Source organism: Podarcis liolepis, assembly GCF_965112155.1.
Source record: "Podarcis liolepis genome assembly, chromosome: 10".
Lineage (NCBI taxonomy): Eukaryota > Metazoa > Chordata > Lepidosauria > Squamata > Lacertidae > Podarcis > Podarcis liolepis.
The window spans coordinates 28,939,737-28,963,838 of record NC_139562.1 but is presented as its reverse complement, the minus strand read 5'-3'; the positions used below and the strand labels follow the sequence as shown (position 1 = coordinate 28,963,838).

The 24,102-nt window shown below is 44.7% G+C and overlaps 1 protein-coding gene and 1 long non-coding RNA gene across 2 annotated transcripts in view; one reads left to right on the top strand and one right to left on the bottom strand.

Moving 5' to 3' along the window:
• MFNG (MFNG O-fucosylpeptide 3-beta-N-acetylglucosaminyltransferase) overlaps nt 1-16,232 on the top strand; it is a 28,044-nt gene extending 11,812 nt beyond the window's left edge. Inside the window, exons 3-8 of the mRNA XM_083462392.1 lie at nt 479-581; nt 1,312-1,465; nt 1,763-1,848; nt 10,614-10,779; nt 12,562-12,647; nt 13,148-16,232. Coding sequence (XP_083318518.1) covers nt 479-581; nt 1,312-1,465; nt 1,763-1,848; nt 10,614-10,779; nt 12,562-12,647; nt 13,148-13,214 — 662 coding nt within the window. The 3' untranslated portion in view covers nt 13,215-16,232. The remainder of the gene's footprint in view (nt 1-478; nt 582-1,311; nt 1,466-1,762; nt 1,849-10,613; nt 10,780-12,561; nt 12,648-13,147) is intronic.
• A 210-nt stretch (nt 16,233-16,442) lies between these two features.
• Nucleotides 16,443-21,125, bottom strand: LOC310688187. Its single transcript, XR_014516796.1, has 4 exons — nt 21,054-21,125; nt 20,639-20,877; nt 18,895-19,211; nt 16,443-16,523 (listed from the first exon to the last, which is right to left on the bottom strand). It is a non-coding gene; the product is annotated as an uncharacterized lncRNA (long non-coding RNA).
• Between the last annotated feature and the right edge of the window lie 2,977 nt (nt 21,126-24,102).

Sequence of the window (24,102 nt, the reverse complement as noted above, 5' to 3'; positions counted from 1 at the left end):
CACCCTATTCTTGTGTCTGTAGTTTCTTTTAAACTGTTTTTAACGTTTCATTTTAAATTGTTGTGATGTGCCCTGGGACCTTAGGGTGAAATGTGGGTTAATGAAATTAATATACAAACCGGCTTATTCTAATTATATCATCCCCACCCCTGCACAATGACCCTGTGAGGTAGATCGCTGGGAGAAAGTGACAGGCTGAATGTAACCCGGGGAGCTTTCATGGCTGAGTGGGGATTTGAACCTAGGTCTCCTTCAGTTCTCTTCCGGCACTCTGGTCACTATGTTGAACTGTTGCAGAGCATTGCTGTGGTACGGAAGACTTGGAGATGTACTGCACAAAGATGCCCTTTGCACTGGGGAAAGGTCTCCCATCTTTGTCTTGTTGAGGGTGTAAGCTTGTCTGTGTTTGAAGTTGCTTTAAATAAATCAAAACAGGTCCAGGAACCCATCCAGAAAGCGTTTCTCCTTTTCCCATTAGGTGACCGCGTGATCATCACAAACTGCTCTGCAGAGTACAGCCATCCAGCACTTTCTTGCAAAATGGCGGCGGAGTTTGATGCCTTTTTGGTTAGCGGCCTAAGGTGAGCAAATGGACTTGAGTTGGGAGATGTGACATGGGATGGAGTCCATTTCTGTCCAAGTTTAGTGAGATTATTTAGTGTCAATAAAAGTAAACACTTGTTCTCCATAGTTGGCTTTTTGTGGTCTAGTTATCCAAAGCTCCATTCAAACTGTAGTTTGCCTCTGCAAAATTGTCCTGTGAGGAAGCCACTAATTGGAGCCATCTGAGATCACTCAGGAAATGCAAACGGCATTTAGCATAGGTAGCATAAGGAGTCAGCTCCCTCTGATCAACATGCACTACAGAGCAATTGCCTGCTTGCTCCAAGTGGTGAATGCCAAGGTTAGTAAATTAAACTGTGTACGACAATGACTCAGTGACAGAAGTGCAGTTATACCAACCATGAATCAAGTGGCGCCTAGATTTAACTGGTAGGATAGATGCCAAAAAACTGTTCAACAGCTAACTATGACAGGGCAGTCTGGTCCATTAGGGCAAATGGGACACCACCCAAGCAACTCCGTCTGCGCTCAGCCATCCACCAACTGCTTGTCTTCTTTCTTACAATTTGTGTGAGTGTGTGCTTGCACGCCTGTGCCTCTTCTTGGCTGTGGCTCCACTCACTGTTGTTCTCCCTGCCTTCCACCCTACCAGTCCCAATGGGCAGCAACCGCCATTGTTATGGAATCAAGTTGAAATTATATTCTCCTCTTGAATCTACCGGCTGTGCATTTCTCCTCCTTCTCCAGCTGGTTTTGCCACCTTGATGACGACAACTACCTGAACCCACAAGCTCTGCTCAAGCTCTTGTCTTCTTATTCTCCGGACCAAGATGTGTATATTGGGAAGCCCAGCTTGAACAGGCCAATTCGTGCCTCAGAAGCTTCACCTAACAATCAGACAGTAAGTCCAACCCCTTTACTTCAGGAGTAAACAGCAGGTTGGCTGGGAATTCTAAGGGCAGCTAGGTGAGATTCTGCACCCCAAACAATAACAACATCTGGACAATTGCTTTGAGGAGAGAGAAGAATGTATACCAGGCTGATCTCAGGAGCAAATGTTGGGTTCGTATCATAAATTTCAACAAAACATTGAATCTCCTCTGCATTCCACCCTTAGCCTATAAGGGAAGGGACTGCATAGCTCAGTGGTAGAGCATGTATGCTGAATACCCAACATCTCCATTTTTCCTTCTTTCAGAAGTCAGTGTATTTTTGGTTTGCCACTGGAGGTGCTGGATTCTGTATCAGCAGGAAGCTGGCCCGAAAGATGGCTCCCTGGGCAAGGTGAGCAGTGACCACTAAAAGATCTTGTATGAATGTCTCTCATTTCACATCTTCCTGCAATGGCTGGGGTGGGGAACCTGTGGCCTTTCAGATGTGGTTGGACTCCATCTCCCATCAGCTCCAGCCAGAATGGCCAGCGGTCAGGGAAAATACAGATTTGCGTAAAGTTTGCATCTGCTGATTTATATGTATGGAGGCACATTGAGCCAACTGTCTGAGGGAAAGCTGCTCTGCAAGTGAAGTTTTAACAATTAACCCCCTGAGCCATCCCTTAACAATGCTCCTGGATGGGAGGTTAATAGAGGTAAATGAAGATGAACATTTGCTGAAGTGTGCGCCTGCACTCACTGTATCTTTCAAAGGCATTTGCATGTGCACGCTGTAGGGATCAGACAGTCCTGAAGGTACTTTGGACCCAAATTGCTTAGGGTCTTCTGAATTAACACAAGAATCTTGAACCTGGCCCTGTGGCAAATCAGCAACCAGTGCAGGTCTCTCAGTAGTAGAGTAACAAGCTGTTGGTAGTCTGTTCCTGTGAGCAGGTTGGCTGCTGCCTTCTGTACTCCTTGCTACTGCCAGACCAGATACAAGGGCAGCCCCACATAAAGCATCTCACAGTAATCACATCTTGAGGCCACCAATGGATGGGTGACTGCGATCAGGCTGTCGTGGTCCAGGACTAGTCACAAATGGCGTACCAGCCAGAACTTACAAAAGCACTCCTGGACTCAGAGGTCACTTGGGCCTCTAGGGATAGTGGTGGATCAATGAGTACTCACCCAGACTAAACATTAGGATGAAATTTCTGGCAGGAAGAGCTGTTAGGCAGTGGAATGGTCTCCCTCATGAGACTGTGGACTCTCCTTCCTTGTATGTTTTTAAGCAGAGGTTGGATGGCCATCTGTTATGGATGCTTCACCTGAGATTCCTGCATTGCAGACAGTTGAACCTTGGGGTCCTTTCCAGCTCTGCAATTCTATGATTCTATGACTGTTACAATAGGAATGACATGTTTTGGGCCTTTGGCACTACCTTAGAACTCTCCAGTGGTTAAAAAAAAAGAAGGAAACTGATTTGAAAACAGGTGCAGACTTTCTAAATGGCAAATGAATATGCATGACGTTGGTCAGGCAAAGGTGATGACAACCTTTGTTTGAAAACCATATGTTTAGGGAAGAAGTCATTTGTTGTAGGGCAGGGATGGGGCATGTGTGGACCTATAAGTTGTTGTTGCTGGACTCCAGCTTCCATTAACCCCAGCCAGCATGGCCAGTGGTCAAGTATGATGGGAGTTAAATCCCAATAATGATTTGGAGAGCCAAGGGTCTCAGTCCCTGATGTAGAGTGATATTAATGCACATGGGTCAATCTCCACTGTAATTTGAAAGTTGTGCTATTAGTAGTATTAGCATTACTACTTTTTTATCTCAAAGCACAATGTTTACATAAGATGAAGAAAAATCGACAAAATATATATGAGACGAAAGCAGGGAATATACCAAGGAGAAGTAAAAACAACTGTTTCAACAACAAAAAAGTTACAAAAACAAAACATATGGTTGAACATTATCATTAAATTTTTCATTCCAGTAATGAATAAACAATGCCCAGTGTTCTACAAACTTGTTATCTAACTGGCATCTTTCCCAAACCCTTATATAATATGTCAGTTCAGTCATTTTGGCTATTTGCCCAATCTTTTCCTCACAGTCGTTAAACTTGGAAGCGGTTGCACTTTTCTTCTTAGCTGCCAAATTAATCTTGATTCAAGATCACGTGTCCCAACCTTTCTAGGTATATCACAAAAGATAGAATCGTTTGTGAATCAAATGGTAATTGGTAATCTATAACATCTTTTACTATCCTAAATTATTGCTTGTCTGCCAATATATTTGTATTTTGGGGCAACATGACCAATTATGAATAAAATCAGCTGGAGCGGAATCATCCCACTAGAAATCTAAAACACACAGATACACAAACACACCCTAAAGTAGCTCAAAAAGGATTTGATTGCACTGATCCTTAATTTTATATACATTTTCTCTCAAGTTCACACAGAATAATTTTGAAGGAACATTGTCCCAAATCTAATTCCATGCATTTTCTATGAATGTTTGAATCTTTCCCCTATTGTCTTTTGTACCACTGAATTTTATTTCGATTAACATCCAAAACCGATCATGGCCCCGACTGCACTGGCTACCAATTCGTTCCTGGGCCCAATTCAAAGTGCTGGTTTTGATCTATAAAGCCTTAAACAGCTCTGGATCACAATACTTCAAGGACCAACTCTCCCTTCCTCTTCCCATATGAACCAACCCAGACCCCATGATCAACATTTGAACCCTTCTCCGTTTGCCCCCTCCATGTGAGGAGCAACACGAGAATGGGCCTTTTCTGCAGTGGCTCCCCATTTGTGTAATGCTCTCCCCAGGGAGGCTTGCCTGGCACCTTCATTACATTTCTTTAGGTGTCAAGCGAAAACATTCCTCTTTTTCCAGGCCTTTGGCTAATTATACAATCTCTAGCCTTTTAAACTGTATCTGTGAGGGTACTGTTTTTGTTACTTACTATGGTATGTATTTTTGCTTTCTATATGGTAAACCACCTTTTGATCCTTGGATGTTGGGCAGTATAGAAATATACATCATCATCATCATCATCATCATCATCATCATCATCATCATCATATATGGCCAAATACTTGTTTTTAATCTCAGTAGGAGATATTTACCTTTCCCACTGCAGAGCAAACTAAGAGTCTTGCACACCCTATGCCTGATATCGACACTAGAAGACAATGTAAGAGGGTCAAGGCCCTTTCGTGTTGCCCTTTGCTATGGCTCACTGGCATGCATGCTAAAGAGGAAGTCCTTCAGGAAGTCCTCCACACTAAAGGAAAAATAGAAGATAACGATGTCCAGGTCAGGCAGTCAGGGCTTCTCTCGCCATGTACTTCCTCCCACAAATTGATTTGATGGTTTATCCCTCCTTCAAACTGGTTTGATGGCTTGCCCTTCTAAAATGCTGCGTGCTTAACAAATACCATATCTGAAAATCCTGGGGTGAGGAAAGCCAGAAGATCTTACACTAGATGTTATTTTTATGGCAGTGCATTTCCATTATACACAATTCTTCCTAATTAAATTATACCACTTCAACAATTTACAATTTCCTAACAGTCCTAAATCAGGCAGGACCTTATAAATATTGAACAGATGCTAATGGTGAGACATTTGACTCAGTTTAGGTTTATAAATCTTCCATGTCTCCCATACAACTAATATGTACTAAAGGACAGTGTATTTTCTTTAAAATCTATTCTGTCTTATGGCATAATATAATAAATAGTTCAGGGGAAGGGAATTTTTACATCCTAGTGTCCCAATTCTGTGCTTTTATCAGTACCAAACATTCCCTTGCTGCTGCTAAGGGTGATGAAAGGTAGCAAAGAAAAAGATTTGATACAGCTAATTGCCTGCTCCCAACTCTACTGTATGTGGCAAAGACGCATGCCAGTTTCATTTTCATTTTTTGCCTCTAGCCCGAATGAACTTAGTAATATATTGTTGCCAGGTCTTTACAGTTATCAGTATAGATAGGAAGAACCATAAATAATGGTTTGACAAAATTATTATCTTTACTGTACAGATTGTTCCAAACCATTAAATCTTTAAATTAGCCCGTAACAGAAACTTCTGCATTTCCTTAATCACGTTAACATAATTATCCTCAAACAACCTATTCAAGCAATCGGAAGACTATATTCCAGGTATTTAATGACATAGGTTTTCCAGGAAATTTCAGAAAGGAGGTGTGCTTCAACTTTCATTTGTTTCTCTGTGTTTAATACCAGAATTTTGGATTAAAACCCCCTGATCTTATAACAAGATACTTCATTGAAAGAAGTAGCAGACAAAGTTATTGTAATGAATTTTCATTCCTCTATTAAAGTCCGTCCAGTCCAGTCCATAGGATTTATTAATTTCAGCATTTTTCATCACTTTCCCCCTAGTAAATAATGACTTCTGGTTCTATTGCATTTTCAGGAATGAAATACTTTACTTAAAATATCATATATATTGTCTAGAAGACTATGAGCACAAGTCTAACCAAGCCTATTAAGAAGTAAGTCTTATTGAAACAAATGGGGCTTTCTCCCGGCTAAATTGGGTTGAGATTGCAGTCTCAACAAACGCTTCAGATATGTTGCACATACAGCCTCTCCATGTTTGCATGACGAGGAGTCATTTCCTTTGCTACTTTGATTGCCAGGATTTTTGCCAGCCTTTCTCAAATTCTGTACAGCCAATCTTCCAATGATTGAGGACCCCATAACATAGAAAGACCCTATGCACATACTATAGGCTCTCCTCTACAGCTTCTTCCCTCACTCGTGAGCAGTTGGGGAGGGGGTACGACAGGATGGCAGTGGCACAGCCCCACTCTCTCCCTCCATGTGATCACAATGGTGTGAAGGACACTGACCCAAAATCACTTCTGTTGCAATACATCCAAAGCTTTTCCCATGGTGTGGCTATACTACACCAGTTTTTGCCAACTGGGTATTCTCCAGATGTTTTAGACTACAACTTGCATCAGCCCCAGTCAGCTGGCTGGGGCTGATGGGAGTTGTAGTTCAAAACATCTGAAGCATATCAGATTACGATATGATAATCTTTATTGTCATTGTCCCATACAGAACAACAAAATTGAAAAATCTACTTAAGACATTCAAAAACCAACAAGCCTGCTATCCCAGCTATCCCAACCTGGTTAGCCAACTAAAAACTCTGATACTCCATTTTTAAATACAATATACTCCCATAGAGACTCCTTATATTGCATTTAAAACCAAAATCGCATTTGGGTAGAAACTGTTTCTCAGGAGGCTAGTCCTAGTCTTTATAACCCTGTACCTTCTTCCAGAAGGCAGAAGCTGAAAGAGATCATTTCTGGGGTGCACACTATCCTGCGCTATCTCTGCAGATTGTTGAAGGCTCTGTGATTCTGTTCTCTTATGAGGATCATGCCTATTTTAAATGGATCAGTTCCTACACATTTTCCCAAGCTTTTTGCTCTCTTTAAAAAACAACAAACGCCAAACCTTCTGTTTGCTGATTTCTTTTCTTTTTTTGTTTATTTAAATAAGCTGAAAGTTTAATTAACTGCCCTGTCACCACTGACTTCTCTCCATCCCAAATAACAATATGACCCACAGTCTGTATGTGTGTTAGTTTAAAATACCGCTGAATTTTTTCCTTGGTAACATTCTTAAGCAATGGAGTATTTAATTTCCAAGACTGAAACAAAATGGTATGTCCATCTTTCAATTACATGGTTATTGGTGCAAGATCTGCATAAAGCTGAGACTCTTACCTTAACATCTACTGTTTGTGTTAAAACACCCGCTGTGAAGAGACAAAATGAATATATAAATGTGAGTAATGCAGTCTCAGGTCAATGGATAACACCTCCATGAATCAATAGGCTAAAAAAAGCTCTCGAGTCTAGATTCTTCATAATACTTCTGGAAACATTCCAACCAAAGAGACCACATCTTTATTTGTCCAAACGCAGTGGATTTCTCCAACTAGGGTCCATTGCAATCCCTTCCTACAATCATCTTGCCCTCAACAACATTTTGCAGGCATTGAAACAGTCCTGGATTCCCTCCCTCTCCTTTGTATCAACAATTATATATATAAATACATCCTAAGGTGCTGTTTTGATCTACTACATACAGTGGCGTAGCGTGGGGGGTGCAGGGGGGCGGCCGCACCGGGCGCAACATCTGGGGGTTAGGGTTAGGGGGCGCAAATCCATGGGTTAGGGGGTGCAAATTACTTGCCTTGCCCCGGGTGCTGACAACCCACGCTACGCCACTGACTACATATGTGCCTTTCACAAATTGTCTATTCTCATATGCAAAATAATATAATTTCTTTTCTTTTTTAAAAAAGACCAATTTGATATGTATTTTTAACAATTGCTACTCTCCTTTTTAAATAAAACAGGCTGCAAAAATGGCTCCTAACTTTCATGTTAATTGGTTATGAACAGCACTGGGGACAGATTTAGGCACTTTGTAGATTTTGTATTTCCAAAATATACAGGGCCACTGAAAATCTCTTTTGTGTCTAGCAGAAACTAATCCCTGGGGTCCACCAAGACAAAGGGCAGGTTATAAACAAAAAAACAAACAAAAAACAAGCAAACAAATTAAGGCTGCAGTCTTAACCTACCAACTTGCTATAAGTCTTATTGAATTCAGTTTCTGAATAAAGAGTATATAACAGGGTTGGGGAACCTGCAGCCCTTCAGATGTTTCTGGACTTCAGCTCCCATCATCCCTGTCTATTGGCCATGTTGGCTGGGGCTGATGGGAGTTGGAGTCCAACAACAATTGGAGGGTCACCTTTTCCCCAACTCTGGAATTATAACACTTCATGCGGCCAATGAACTGAATTGTGGGCCTCCAGATGTTGTCAGATCCCAGCTCACTTCGGGCCAATGGTGAGAGATGATGAGCGTTCTAGTCCAGCAACATCTGAAGAGCACCACGTTGGCTAACCTTGATGTAGATGATGGTGTTGTCAGCCTACCTAACTTCTGTTGACCTTCCTTGACAGTGCAAGCCTGTTTGTGTTTTCTCAGGAGCCCCATTGTATTCAGTGGTGCTTACTCCCAGGTAAAGGTGCATAGGATTGCAACCCAAGACTATTACAAACTATGTATTTTTGAGCTCCAATAGCAATGGCTATGCCAGGACTTTCCCTCCTTTCTCTCCCTCATCCCATTTTGCTGAACATCCAGCCTGAGACATTCCGGAGAAGTCAAAACTTTGCTTACTATTTGTGATATTTTAGTTACCCCCAATAAATGTATTACCCCACAGTAGTTTTCAGCACAGCTCCTTCTCTCTCCCTCTCTCTGCATTCAGTTACCATCCCTCCCACTTCTAAATATGGATTTCTTGCAGGGGGAAAAACCCCAGCCGCTTCCCTTCTCTTTTTGAAGTTCTAAACCAAATAATGAACTCATTAATTTTCATATTACACAGGAAGTGGGCCAGGAAAAGGAAGCTGCCCTGTTGAGGAACTTATTAGCACATTTGTCTCCTTTACACAGAGTATTGATTCAGACATCTGATTTGCAGGCAAACGGGGTTCAAAAGGAATAGGGCGGATTTGTTGAGCACGCATTCTAAGAGTGAAAAGACAGCTGAATCTAGAGGCTCGGCCATTGATTGGTTGCAGTTTAGAGGACTACAAAGCTAGCATCATTCATTGGCTTTCCCCAGCCTGGTGCCCTCCACATGTTGGTGGGTGTCAGGGAACTGCCAGAGGAGGAGAGAGGGCTCCAGAGGGGTTTCGGAGAGCTTCCTGGGAGGGAGAGAAGCAGCACATCTTCTGGGGAAGGAAATCAGCGTAGCACCAGTGGAGAAGGGGGGCAGATGGGGGAATCGGCGAGGAGGCTCCATGACTCTTCACCAGGGACCAGTGGGGAGAGCACAGGTCCTCCACTGCCCACACCCTCCCTGCGCAGAAGGCTTCCGCGCAGGAAGACTAGGCGGAGACTAGGCGTCAAAGAACTTCTTTGCTGGAAGAAGTTCAAGAAACGCCCACTGACGGATTCTGCCAGCGATTGAGACAGCCATGGGCGAGTGGCTGTCCAGACAGAAAAGGTTCACTCAGGCAACCCAGCCAGGTGTGGCGATGATTTACGCACAAGCAACCCCTAGAACCATTACAGTGGGCTATGTAGCTTTGCAAGAGTTCCTCCTTAATGGATTGATGTATGCATAATACAAGGGAAGCCTTTTTAATCCCAGAGAACAACTCTTAAGAACCTGAGCTAGAAGCTTCCTCCTGTCTGATTCTCTGAGCAAACATTGATGGGCCAAAACTAGCAGATGTACAAGAATTGAACGGAGCTTGACCTCCAAGTCATGATGGCTATATATTACTGCTAGGAATGTAGGCACTTTATTATTACTATTACTGAGGCAGACATTGGTCTATCTAGCTAGGTATTGTCTACACTGCCTGGCAGCAGCCATCCAGGATTTTCGATGGGGGTTTCTCCCAATCCTACCTGGAGATGCTGGGGATTGAACCTGGAACCCTCTGCATGAAAAGCAGTGCTCTACCTGGGGAAAATTGCAGTCAAATCTGACAGTACATATTCTTGTTACTGGGTAAGCTTAGGAGCTAATGACCCCAGCGCTGTATTGCTGATAGGCAGAGACTCAGACCATAGAAATGTAATTGGTAGAGAGGGCTCTGTGTGATGTCATTTCCCCCTCCTCTCTTGAGTGGGAAGAATCAAAGAAGTATTTCCTATTCCTTCCCTCTCTCTTTCTCTTCAACCAGCAGGAGGACATCTGACTGTGCCAGGGGCTGGCAGGGCTGTGAAGAATGTGTGGTGGAGGTAGAGGACCAAAGCAGTGGCCTGTTCTCATCCACTGCATTCAAGAAATCCAATAACAGAGTTGTGCACAATTGCACACAATTATCATTGTGCGATGCTAATTAAAAATAGTATTTAAACCCAATAAAATGGCTATGATTGTAGTGCCATACAACTTGAGGCCAGAATTACACAGATGTTTATGTATGTGTGCCACCTCTCAGCCCTACCTGCCCACTATGATATAATTCACATTCCCTGGGGAAACACTGGTCTTCCACTATCCACACTGTCAGATTCCTTTCCTTAATTTTATGAAACGAATGGATCTGGCCTGCTTTGTTTTCCAGTGGCAACAACTTCCTGATCACATCTGAGCTCATCCACCTCCCAGATGACTGCACCGTGGGCTATATCATTGAACGTAAGCTAGCCGGTCACTTGGTCCCTAGTGACCTGTTCCACTCTCACCTGGAGAACTTGCATGTCATCCAGGGTCCCCAACTTACTAAGCAGGTGAGATGATGCAGGAAACACCATCTTGCCCTTGTTGGAGAGAGTGGGCACTTTCCAAATGAACTGTTTTTGAATGACAGTTCAGATGCATGAAATTGCCCCTCCGCTATGCATTTGTTGCCCAGAATCCAATCATCTCCTCTTGAAGTTGCACATCGGTCGCCGTGATATAGCATTTTCTCAGTCGAATTGGGATGTGTTGTATTTTGTACCTGGGGGTAACATAATTCTTTCCCCAGATGAACTCATCCATTGCTGCTGAGATTGCTGGGGCCAGCCTTACACTTTTCACTACCGCCTGTGGCATGATATCTCCCCATCCATTATGTGTGACCAGATAGCCTGCTATTGTCTTTGAATGGGGATTCGCAAGACTATCAAAATGCGGCTGGGGTTGTCTGGATAAAAGAGGGGGGGGGGAGAGGGAGTCAGGAGAAGGAGAGAGGAGAGAGGAGCAGGCAGGAAAGCAGTCATTCACATCATCTCCTCAGTAATTGTGACACTGATTGAATCAATCATGCATTATTTAGAGGAGGCTTTCCTGACAAATGCTTCCCCAGACACTTCTCTGCAATAATAGGCAAGGGGATGGAAAAGCAATTAACTAGCCAATAAAACTTCTGCCAGTCAAAGTCCAAGAAAAGGCAACTCCTTCCACTCAAGAATAGAAGTCCTAGTGCCAATAACTTGCCCTCTTCTCCCATGAGGGCAGTGTGACCCAATCAGCAGAATCACAGAGCGAAACTCTTGCTGGACTGTACCAGTTTAGAATGCAGAGGGTAGGCCACATGGTTCAGGGGTGGGGAACTTGTGGCCCTCCAGATGTTGTTGGACTCCAGTTCCTATTGGTCCCCTTCAGCACAGCCAATGATCGAAGGTGAAGGGAGGAGCACCTAGCAGCCAATGAAAAGGCTTGGTAAGTTAGAACACTTCTACTGTTGTTGCTGTTGTTAAAAAATGTATAAGTTGCTTCATAGCATGAAGCCATTGAAGCACTGTATAAGATAAAGATAGAAAATAACACAAAAATGCAAGCCTTAAAAACAATGAAATAATTGCAACAAATTCTGAAAGCAATAAAACAAAACAATACAACAACATAGCAATTTCTGCCACTGCTGTTAAAATTCCATAAATGACTGGGTCAGACCTTCGGGAAACCTTAAACAAAAACGTGTTCAGTAAGTACCAAAACATTAGGCACCTGTCTAATTTTGGCAGGTGATTTTGGCAGGGCTGGAGCTGTGATACTAAAAGCCCAGTTTCTAGCACAAGCTAGGTACACATTCTCTCAGAAGTGCCCCATTATACCTGGTATAGTGGTTTCTATGTTGGTTTTTTAAAAAACCAAACACCAACAGCATTGGGGGGGGGGGATGGCGGCAGAGAGGTTTCATCTTGAATACTCCATCCCAACTAGAACTGCCCCCATGTGATTCTGCTGGTTATGTCCTTCAGCTCTTTAATCTGATCCCTTGCATGGCAGTTGCTCGAAGGCAGAAGAGATGCGAAGAGCTTGGGAAAATATGGCTAAACCTGTGTTCCCAACAAGTCTGGAGCACCTGGAGAAAACAGAGGTTACTAGAAACTACCCAGGCATTGTAATTTGGCTTTGAATAGTTTTTAGGTAGCAGAATGCATGTGTGTGTAATAAATTGGAGAGGGCAGGAAACTTGTACGGCTGAGAAGTATCTTTGGCTGTGATGCGTAAAAGGAGTTTGTTGCCCACGGGGCATGTATATTCCTCAGTCATCTTTCTTCCTTTCTGGTATTTCCTTGTAGGTTACTCTCAGCTATGGCATTTTTGAAAAGAAGCTCAATGTCATCGAGCTTTCTGGTCCTTTTTCTCCACAAGATGACCCTTCCAGGTATCTCCCATGAGAGCAGATCTTTCACAACGTGCTGGCAATGTTAAGAGGGCTTGAAGGACAAGGATAAAAAGCCTGAATAGAGCCAAACCGGGGGTACCAGCAGAGCTTTGGGTGGGGACGATGCTGATGAGGTGCAGAAGCCTGCAGTCCTACGGCCAGAGCTGAGCCGAGCATTTCTGCTGCTCATGGTTTGCTCTCTTTTATCACCCTTTAAGCTCAGCCTTTATTGCAAAGTCTGGAACCGAAGCCAAACATTCAAGGTTATTCAGCCCCAAGGGGATGGGCAGGGCGTACTTTGGCTGAGGCGCCTATTAAATCTACACAGGATTAGAGGGTGAGAAGCATCCATCTAGACATTTCGCTGCAGTGCAGTGTGAGAGCATCTGGTGTTGGATGGGGCACTGGGGAGCATGTACTCCTCACATGCAGCCCTTTCCCCATCTGCAGCAAGAGCCGTCTCTTTACATTCCTTCTCTCTCTCTCCCCCTCCTTTCTAGGTTTCGATCGCTTCACTGCCTTCTTTATCCAGACACTTCCTGGTGCCCACAGCCAGTCATCCTGTGAAAACTGCTCAGAAGGTCTGACCGTGAATGGTGGAGAAGAACATGAGAAGAGCCCTGCTGGACCAGACCAAAGATTTACCTAGCCCAGCCTTCTGTTCTCACAGTGGCCAAGGGGCCCAGGGGCTGGCCACAAGCAGGACATCAATGAAACAGAACTCTACTGCTCCTGATCTCCATCAACTGATAGAGATGCATGAGGCAGTTCACAGCCATCATGGCTAGGACCTCTTGATAGCCTCATCCGTCACAAATTTGTTTATTCCCCCTGTAAAGCTGTCAAGTATTCCAAATCCCTGTTCAACAGAGACCACAGTAGCTGTGTGTTGACTTAGCTGAGGGCTTTATTGATTACTGAAGGAAGAGCTAAGGCAAGAGGGGAGATACGTTAAAGTGTGTGGCAAGAGGATGGATTGAGAGCTGCTCTTCAAGTTATGTCAAATGAGGTGTTGTTGTTTAGTCGTTTAGTCGTGTCCGACTCTTCGTGACCCCATGGACCAGAGCACGTCAGGCACTCCTGTCTTCCACTGCCTCCCGCAGTTTGGTAGTTCTTACATTCCAGGTTCCTATGCAATATTTTTCTTTACAGCATTGGACTTTCCTTTCGCTTCCATGCATATCCGCAACTGAGCAACCTTTCGGCTTTGGCCCAGCCACTTCATCAGCTCTGAATCTACTTGTACTTGTCCTCCACTCTTCCTCAGTAGCATGTTGGACGCCTTCTGACCTGAGGGGCTCATCTTCCAGTGTCATAACTTTCATATGCCTGTTGTCTTTGTCCATGGAGTTTTCTTGGCAGGGATACTGGAGTGGCTTACCGGTTCCTGCTCCAGGTGGATCACGTTTGGTCAAAACTCTCCACTATGACCTGTCCATCTTGGGTGCCCTGCTCGGCGTTGTTCATAGCTTCTCTGAGTTATTCAAGCCCTTTCGCCATGGCAAGACAGTGATCCATGAAGGGGGTCAAATGAGGTAGTAGACTGCAAATGTGACTGCCCTTGGGCCAACTCACATAACATCTGCTGTGAATCATATCTCCTTACATGCCACATGTACTTTCATGTGGGACTCTGTTCATATGCCTTGCCTATGCTATCGCTTTTCATTTTGATGGATGTATCACACTGATGACCTGGTTCATCACATGTGATGCTCTACGTGTGCCTGAAGATATGTTGAAATACGCAAGCCTGGTGTTTTTCCTGAAAGTGTCACACCACTGCTTTTGAACTTTGGGTTCACAGATGTTGCCAGACTACAAATCCCTTCATCCATGGACATTGGCTGAGCTGGCTGTGGTATGTGGGTACCCAAGGTTCAAGAACACTGTTCTGTATGCTTTAGGGACCAGGGTCTTGTCAGATTGGCATTCTACCCTGACATTGACAGCATCAGTTGTGTCACTGTTGCCTACAGGGATGGACATGTGAGGCAGTGGGGAGATTGGGGCAGTGCAGATGCACCAACAGGTGTGCCAGAACATTTGCACTGCATGGACTTTGCTGCCAACTTGCCCCTCCTCCTCTGCCTCTCAGGAAGCAGCAATGATGTGACTGATGGGTGGTTACCACCCCACCACCCTGTCTCCTGCTGGTCATTGAGATAACCATCAGAGACTTCTCTGGGTGTACAAATTGCAAAGATTGATAACAGTCAAAGAAAAATCCAAGAGCAAAAAAAAAATGTGAACCATGTCTCTTGTGCAGTTGTCCTCTATTTTTGCTTTCCTCCTGGTGACTTAAGGTAGATTGTGACTAGAGAGAGTCTCTGGGGCCATAGGCCAGTGGAAGAGCTTCTGCTTTACATGCAGAAGGTCCCAGGTTCAATCCCCAACATCTCCAGGAGGCCCTGAGAAAGACTTCTGTCTGAATCCTTGGAGCATCACTGTCGACTCACTATATTGCAGTGCCCACCTTTGGAATGCTCTCCCCATGGGGACGCACCTGCCATTCTGGTACCCAGCTTTGTTTTCCTAGGCTTCGCCAGACATTGTAAGGCACTGAGAAAGTTATGTTTTCATCTGCTGCGTTTTTACTCTTTTTATCTTTCACTGGCTGTTCAAATATTATTGCATTTAATGTTTGATTGTATTGTTCTGTTTTTATTGTGAGTCACTCTGGGAATGCACACTTGTTGAAGGTGTCGGATGAGCAAAATAAATCAATACATAAAATGTCCAAGAATGATTCTCTACTCACTGAAATCTGAAAAGGCACCCTTAGCTGTATCTGCAGTAGCAAAAGTAATGGGAGGCACTTTTGTTTCTCTACCAATTAAGGCAGCCTTCTCGGTTACGTCCATGTGTGCCCAACATAGCACAATTCAAGGTTCTGGCCTTGACTTATGAAGCCACAAGGACGTATGGAAAGCCTGATGGATCAGGCTAAAGGCTGAGTATCCTTCAGAAATCCTGAACTGGGTTTTGGCAGAAGCAAAGTTAGGGGTGGTAATAATAATACTGGTAGCAACAATAATTAATTATAATTTTGTGTGGGGTAGGGTTAGGCTGAGAGATGGTAACTGGCCAAAATGAGCATTATTACTCTGCCAGAATTTGAACTTGACACCCTAATGACATAACCACACTAGTGCCATTTGGATTTTGCACCTCAGGCACCAGATTGTTTAGGGCTAGCTCTGCCTCTTTGTGAATCAAATCTGATGATTTTGTTAAACCACTTTCTAGGGATCTGGAACTTTGGCATTTCCTACCAACTTCTCAAGCAGCAGATTTTTAAAGGGCTGCCCTTACTCTAACATTCTACGTGACTCTACACCTTAACATTTTGTCTCTAAGGAGCCTGTTCTTTCATCTGAGAAGTTCCTGGCGACAATCCTGGCCTTGTAACTTCCAGCTATTCCTCCCTCTGAGTACACAGAGGCGTGTGAATCAAATAACAGGGCACTGATCAAAAGCCCTGGGAAAACGAAGCCTGCACTTCAATGAAATGTGAATCAGTGTGCGTTCTGAAGCTCTTGGTGTGAAATGAACCTTTTAAATAAATAAATAAATGTGAGTGAATGGATGGTGGAGAATTCATTTTTTATTTTTTGATCAGGACAGAAACTTAAGACCTTTTGCAGAATAATCCACAGTCTGTAAAAGGAGGTCCCTGTCTTTAGTCTGTCCAATGCTTTGAGCTCCAAAACTTTAAGAAGAACCATTCTATCTGAAGAACAAAAAGAAGGATAAGCAGTCCTTTCTTATGGGGGTACTCAGGGGTATGCAGTACCAGCACCTATTTCCCCCCTAAAAGACATGCACTGAGGATAAGGAGATCAATGACCACCAACCTGCCCACAGTGAAAGTCCCTACGCACAAGGATGAAAAGAACAAGAAATTGTATCTGCAATATACCACACAAACAAACATGCCAATTACTATGAAATACCAGTAATACTCCATTTCAGCTAAATGTAGTCTTTCTCAAATTTGTATAATTTGGGAAGAATTATTTTTGTGCTGAGCTTTAAGGCAGCATCTCTCCTTGAAGTTCGACATGAAAAGACTCTTACCCGAGGGACTAGGACTGGGTTAGGCAAACTCAATAATAGATTACATTTGCAAATGTGGATTTGCACCTGCCTGTCTCCCCATTAATGTAGGCGGGGGTGCATCTGCAAGTCTTCCTTATCTTAGTGTTGTCCTGGACCTCCCCCTGCCCCGCTCCCATCCATTAAATGTAGGTTCTCCCAATCCTGGTAATTCTGAATTTTCCAAGCATTGAGAAGCCCTGCAATTAAAAGGAAAGGTCTGGGGTGATGCTGGGATGGGGAGGGCATTATGTGGATGCCCCATCATTAGGTAAAGGTAAAGGTACCCCTGCCCGTACGGGCCAGTCGTGACCAACTCTGGGGTTGCGCGCTCATCTTGCTTAAGAGGCCGGGAGCCAGCACCGTCCGAAGACACTTCCGGGTCATGTGGCCAGCGTGACGAAGCTGCTCTGGCAAGCCAGCACCAGCGCAGCGCACGGAAACGCCGTTTACCTTCCCGCTATAAAGTGGTACCTATTTATCTACTTGCACTTAGGGGTGCTTTCGAACTGCTAGGTGGGCAGGAGCTGGGACCGAACGACGGGAGCTTACCCCGCCGTGGGGATTCGAACCGCCGACCATACAATCAGCAAGTCCTAGGCACTGAGGTTTTACCCACAGCGCCACCCGCGTCCCGCCCCATCATTAGGACAACACTAATGATTCAGTTCTCATCGTTGCAATTCGACATAGAAACAATACATAACCATGCCAATTGAACACCAGTAATAGTCCCATTTCAACTAAAAGCCGACTGCACCATTGCAAAACATTGATTTGCCCCAATCTGAACCCCCGCTCCCCATTAATGATGTTTTCAACATGTATCCCCAAATAGTTAAGATATTTCCAAACCAGCTAGAGAGCTCAGTTGGGGATAACTGTCTAAACATATTTCCATTAAGAAGGATTTGGGGGTGTTGTACTTAGATCATAAACAGAACAAGACTTAGAAATACAACGTTTGCTGTGAATAAGGACCAAAAAACTATTCTGAAGGGCTTGAGAAGAGGGTATAAAATGTCTGTAATGCATGAGGTAGGAGGGAGAGAGATAGAAAAAAAATATCTGGGCTTAGAAAATTACTTGGCTTTGAAAAAGAAAATTAAATGGGGAATATAACATTCACCAGGTTTTAAAATGCTACCATAAAGATGATGTAGAACACCCGGTTGTCCACTGAGGGAAAGATAAGATCAAATTAATTGGAAGTACCAGCACTGTAGACCAGATTGGTTGTCTTGGGTTATTCCGTGCATATAGAATTTGCTGCAGAATATGGTAGCCTGTTCAGAATCCTAAGTCTCTCTCTCTCTCTCTCTCTCTCTCTCTCTCTCTCTATCTAAGAAATATGTCAAATCATCTCATGGCTATCTTCCAGCATGACCAAGAGGTAGTGGGGACTATGAAGATTGGGGCTTGAGGAGTGAGTTAGCAGCAGTTGCAGCAGTAGATTCATGCCAATACATGAGGAGATGAATAAAGAGAGGTGTTGGTTACAGAAGAAGCCAAAAGACTTTGCCATAGCCCCCAAGACAATGACTTATCAGAGGGCATTTTTACATCTCCTGCTCTGGGTATTGAACGAGACACTAGATTCTACCTTTGTTTCTCTGAGTAAAACAGGGGTCATGTTTGTGGGCTAGGGCTCACATGCCTCTTCTTTCCCTCCACAGCTGCTGGAGCACCCCCTGGCCACCAAGATTATGGCAGGGTGCCAATTACGCCCTCAGGGCATGATTTCCAAGCATGTGGTATAGCAGCTGTATTCAAGCTAAAGGCAATGACCCTGGACACAGTCGTCCCTTCCTTAGGGAATAAAGCTGGGGATTCAGGCCATGAGAGGGAAGTGCTCTCAGGGCCAGCCTCAGAATCACCTAACCACAATGAGAGCTTGTGGCATCATTCCCCCCGCCAGCCTGAAGACATTGTATAGCCCTCCTCTGACTCAGAAGACCTCAGCTTGGAAGTACTAGAGCTGGGCGGTCCAACACATGGCGTGGGGGTCGCATGCAGGTGACACTGTGGTCTAAACTACTGAGCCTCTTGGGCTTGCTGATCAGAAGGTTGGCGGTTCAAATCCCCACGACAGAGTGAGCTCCCATTGCTCTGTCCCAGCTTCTGCCAACCTAGCACTTCAAAAGCATACCAGTGCAAGTAGATAAATAGATACCATTGTGGCAGGAAGGTAAACAGTGTTTCCATGCACTCTGGTTTCCATCACGGTGTTCCGTCGCACCAGAAGCGGTTTAGTCATGCTGGCCACATGACTCGGAAAGCTGTCTGGCCAAATGCCAGCTCCCTCGGCCTGAAAGTGAGATGAGCGCTGCAACTCCTTAGTCGCCTTTGACTGGCCGTAACCGTCCAGGGGTCCTTTACCTTTACCTTATCATGGTGGGTTTTGAGGAGAGGTCAGAAGAACGTAAGGGTGTTTGCCTCACGGGGTTGTGGAAGGTCGCTTGAGGCCTAATGGGGAGCAAGGGAGAAAGGATGGAGTTGCTTGTGGAAGCAGAAAGATGGTGAAGTTAAAACAAATGAAGGTCATGTGCCAGGATATAAGGGTGGAGAGATAAAGTGAGCAGGCAAGGACATGGAAGGTTTTGAAGTTGAAGTGATGTAATAAAGAAAGAACGATGTCTTGGGCGTCAGTTGTTATATAGCCTTAAGTCAACACACTAGATTTGGGAAAGCCAGATTAGTGTCCTGCTATTTTGCACAGAAGGGGTTCTTTACAGATTTGTTTCATATTGCCAGGAAACCTATGGACAGATGCTCAATATCAAAAATATACATGTTTGCTTAATAAAAGGATTATAAAGGTAATGTGAATATTATCAGGCTACAAAAACACGTACATGAAATAATGTGGTTCCTAAAATACAAGAACAACACAGTCTGCAATTACAGGAATGCAAAGGTTCTCGAACTTTACTTAATCACATCCGTTATAAATTCTCTTTGTGAAAACAACAACACAGGTTTATTATGAACAGACTCCCCGGAGGATTTTAAAGTCTTTGGGTAGGTACAGATTTAAGTACAGGTAGCAGGAATTAATTAGTTTACCTTTAGGCCAGTTGGCCAGCCTTCAAAAAAGGGAATTTCAAGACTATTTAGGAGTTCCAACCCCAGGCCTTATCCTTGCAGTAAAAGTACCAAGTCATTTTAGTTTTAAAGATGAATATTGTTATGGGAAGTGTATTCTTATAATGCAGGGGGGGGGGGAAGGCAAGGGATCTTTATGGTTGCAAGTCATCTATGGCAAAAGTCCTTCAATGCTCCATGGGAGAGGTTTTTAATCTTCACTTTGAGGGTCGAGATCTGACTGGCCCCTCTGTTGCTCATTAAGCACATAGCCTGCCGATTCCATCAGTATCCAACAGGTGGTGATAACTTCTTATGAACTTCCATTAAGAATTCTCTGGGAGCTATATGCGAAGTTCCATTTAGGACCTGCAACTAAATGTTGCAGCATGGAGTGCTGCTGGTCAGGCATCCAACCACCCAGCCAGCCACTGAATAATCTCAGCCACATTTTTATACTCCTCCACCCCCACCTTATTTGACTGTTTTCTAAACTAGAAAGCCCCTTGTCCTCATAGGGGAGTTCCTACAGCCACTTGGTCTTTTGGGACACCCATTTCTTGCCTACCTAGGTGTTGTTGGCCTTTGTCAATCTTCTTGTATGTTCCTTTCTGCACTTTCACATGCAAGTCCCTGCAGGCCAGCTTTATATTTTCAAAACTGGATGGTGGTTCTAAATAAGCAGAGCCTCTTTAAGGCTGTTCCTGTCGCAGCCCCGCTCCCCTGCAAGTGACAGGAGGGAGGGGAAATCTCCTGCAAAAAAACTAATTTATTTCCATGTTTGAGACGATGCGTTATTAATTACTGACCTGAGGTCTGTTGAGCTGCTGATCTCTGATGTTTAAATTGCTTCCCAGGACTTAACAAGGTCATGGAAGTTAGTCAAATATTTGGACTGAACACAGTAAAACATCATTTTGTGCCTCTTCAACCAGATGCTTGTTATTTAACAAACTCTCTGGGCAAATTAAATTGAATGTCTTGTTCATGACTTCTTACAACTTGCCTCTATTTCTGCTGGAACACTGACGTCTCTACGGCAATAGACCTTGGGAAAGGAGAAGCATGTGTCTGCATTAACTCTTCTGGCTACATCCAAGGCAGCATTCACCTTTTCTTGCAGCAGTAAGACACGGTCCTCCTCATCCCACCAGATGCTGCAGCTTTTGAGCTGAGCAGCCATTGTTTAATCCACCAAGCCCCAGAGGTGTCTTCACCACTCACCTCTTTCAATAATGTTGACTAGCTTAGTTCCTCCCGTAACTGCCGATGAGCTCCACACACATTGGAACCTTTGTCCCCATGAAACGTAATGTTTGAATCTGGCACTGCTGAGCTAGGAGGGCCTCAGCATAAGGCAGAAGCAGAACATCTTACCTTCCAACATTCTTGAAATGGAATTTGGGAAATCTTGGGTCTTTTGGTGCCACAGCCCCTACCTGGCAGCTGCATGCTCCCTTCCCTCCCCGCTCGCTTTTTCTGCCCACCCCACACCTCATGACAAGGGTGGCAGCTATGGCTGTGGCAGAGAGGGGCCAGCAAGAGTGCTGCGCACGTCCGCCACAGGAACTGCCTCTCCCGCGCACAAGGGTTCCACTGCAAGCACAAGTGCTGGCTGCAAATGGCGGCTCCTCCTCCTCCTGTGCTGTCAGGCTTCAGGGAAGTCCATCCCTTCCCCCGGTGGCAGCAAGGAGCAGAGAAAAACAAGGAAGAGTTCTTACTAATGAGTTTATTCAATCATCACAGTAAGAGATGAAGAAGAAGAAGAAGAAAAAGAATTTGGATTTGATATCCCGCTTTATCACTACCCTAAGGAGTCTCAAAGCGGCTAACATTCTCCTTTCCCTTCCTCCCCCACAACAAACACTCTGTGAGGTGAGTGGGGCTGAGAGACTTCAAAGAAGTGTGACTAGCCCAAGGTCACCCAGCAGCTGCATGTGGAGGAGCGGAGACGCGAACCCGGTTCCCCAGATTACGAGTCCACCGCTCTTAACCACTACACCACACTGGCTCCCTTTAATGGCATTGCTCCAAGTGAGCTCCTCCCCTTTCCCTTCCTAGTACAGCACTTCCCCTTACAGTGGCCGCCAGGGGCTAATTGTCTCTGAGTCCTTTGCTCTTGCACCCTCAATGAATGCTGTGTTCTGGGAGAAGGGGGATTGGAACTACTCTCCAGTGATAACATGTCAGCTGGCTGCTCTGTCTCTGCCTTCTCTTCTCCCAACACCTCCCAACTCTTCTGTTTGCCTGTCTCTGAGCTGTGACCTTCCTCAAACCACTGCTGTAATTCAATACTGCCTTCCTCTTCTCTGGAAGCTTCTGGGGAGAGGGGGCAATCTCTACCATTCCTCCTCAAGCTCGTCCCCTTCAGTCCAGTCCCTGACATGTGCTCTGTGGTGGCGGTGCTGGAGAGGTAAAACGGGCCATTCTGGGATCAAATCAGAAGCTGGGATGGCTTCTGTAATTCTGGGACTGTCCTGGGGAAATCGAGACACTTGAAGGGTATGGCATGGACAGTGCAGGCAATGCTGATTTGGTGGATCGGTTCCTTTGTTTCTATGTTGTTTGCCAGCAAGGATGTAACAGCTCCCTTCTTCAGCTTAGATGAAGGTAGGTCCCACTTTCACAAACCTCTCCTGTATGAAAGCAGCAGGGAACGGCATGAAAAAGAGAGGCCTGGCCAGACACAGGGGCCAGAAAATGCTTCCATGCTCCGCTCTCCTTTGGCACATCGAGTTGGATTCCTTCCTTCCTCGTGGGCTGGGTTACTCGCTTGGGCCTGCACTCTGCCTGATTTATGATGTGTTTCTCTTGCTCTGGGGAGCAATTGCGCATGCTGGAGCTGTCATTATTTACATTCCCCTTCCCAGCAATGGCTGTGTGTCTCGCAGCAGGGAAGGGATGGCTGTGCTCGATAAAGCACGTACGCCTTGCGCTGTATCGACACCCATCAGCTTAGCTCCGTTATTGCCACAGCTCCCGCGAGGAGCACCATAACCGGCGCGCAAAGATGGATCGCCCAGTCCAAGAGCAAGCCAAGCAGAGGCGGGAAAAGCTCCAATCCGTGTGATTCAGTTCTTTCTCCAAATGGAAAGATGGGGTTCTGTTCACCCAGGAGAGGTTTGATAGGAGCCATTACCACGGGTTTCTCTCCATGCCCCAGCAATTCCATCACCACAGTGGGAAACTTACACCCTAAGCTTAGAGGCTCTATTTTGCATTGGTGAAATTTCTCTTTTCTCACATTGAAACCTCCCTTCCCTGCCCTCAAGGACTTTAGGTTGGTGTACAAGGGGAGTGCCCCTTGTTATCCAGATAACAACCATCTGAGTAGGGCCAATGCTTCTTTACACCTTTGCAAATTTAGCTCCAGTTTCTGAGGCATAGATTGCCTCTATTGACTTTCACATAAACAGGTGCCTCTGCCTCTGTACAAGCCTTGCAAATAAGCTCACAGATGTTACTAGCCTGCAAAGTATTATTATTTTACTAGCCTGCTAAGAGGCTAGTAGCTAGGTGGAGACGAAGCCCCTCTACAGCCAACATGAAAACACAAGCTACTAGCCTTTTAGCAGGCTGATGTAAAAGGAATATAGGAACATGTAGCTCAGTATTGTCCACATTGCCTGGTAGTGGCTCTCCGGGGTTGGAGGAAGGAGTTTCTTCCAGCCTGACCAGGAGACACCAGCAATCAGCATAAAAAGAGAATTCCGAAGAATCTCCTGAACTTCCCTTCTCCCCTTTGTGGGTCCTTATATTAACCTTTTCCTCCTGCATCTTATCTATTAATCTGAATCTTTAAAATCTCCATTATACCCCAGATTCAACATTAAACTACAAGTGTTATTCCTAACCTAATAATTTTAATTGTTTAAAATGGTTTTTAAGGTAAATTATATATTTCCCCCATTCCTTATTAAAATTTGGTTTTCTTGGTTTCTGATTCTTCTGGTCATTTTTGCCAGTTTGGCATAGCCCATCAACTTAATCTGCCATTCTTCTCTGGTAGGGACTCAAATCAGAGATTAATATAGACCTTCTGGGAGGGAGCATGGCATGGACATGGAATAAGGCAGATTCCTCTACCTAAGGCAGGTCATTGGTCCATCCAGCTAGCCCAGTAACTAACTACACTGTCAAGCAGTGGACTTTCAGGGCATCTTTCTCAGTCCTACCTGGAGATTCTAAGAACTGAACCCGGGACCTTTCCTATGTAATGCACAAGCTCTGACACTGAGCTGTATGCAAAACATAGCACAAACGATTTTTTTAA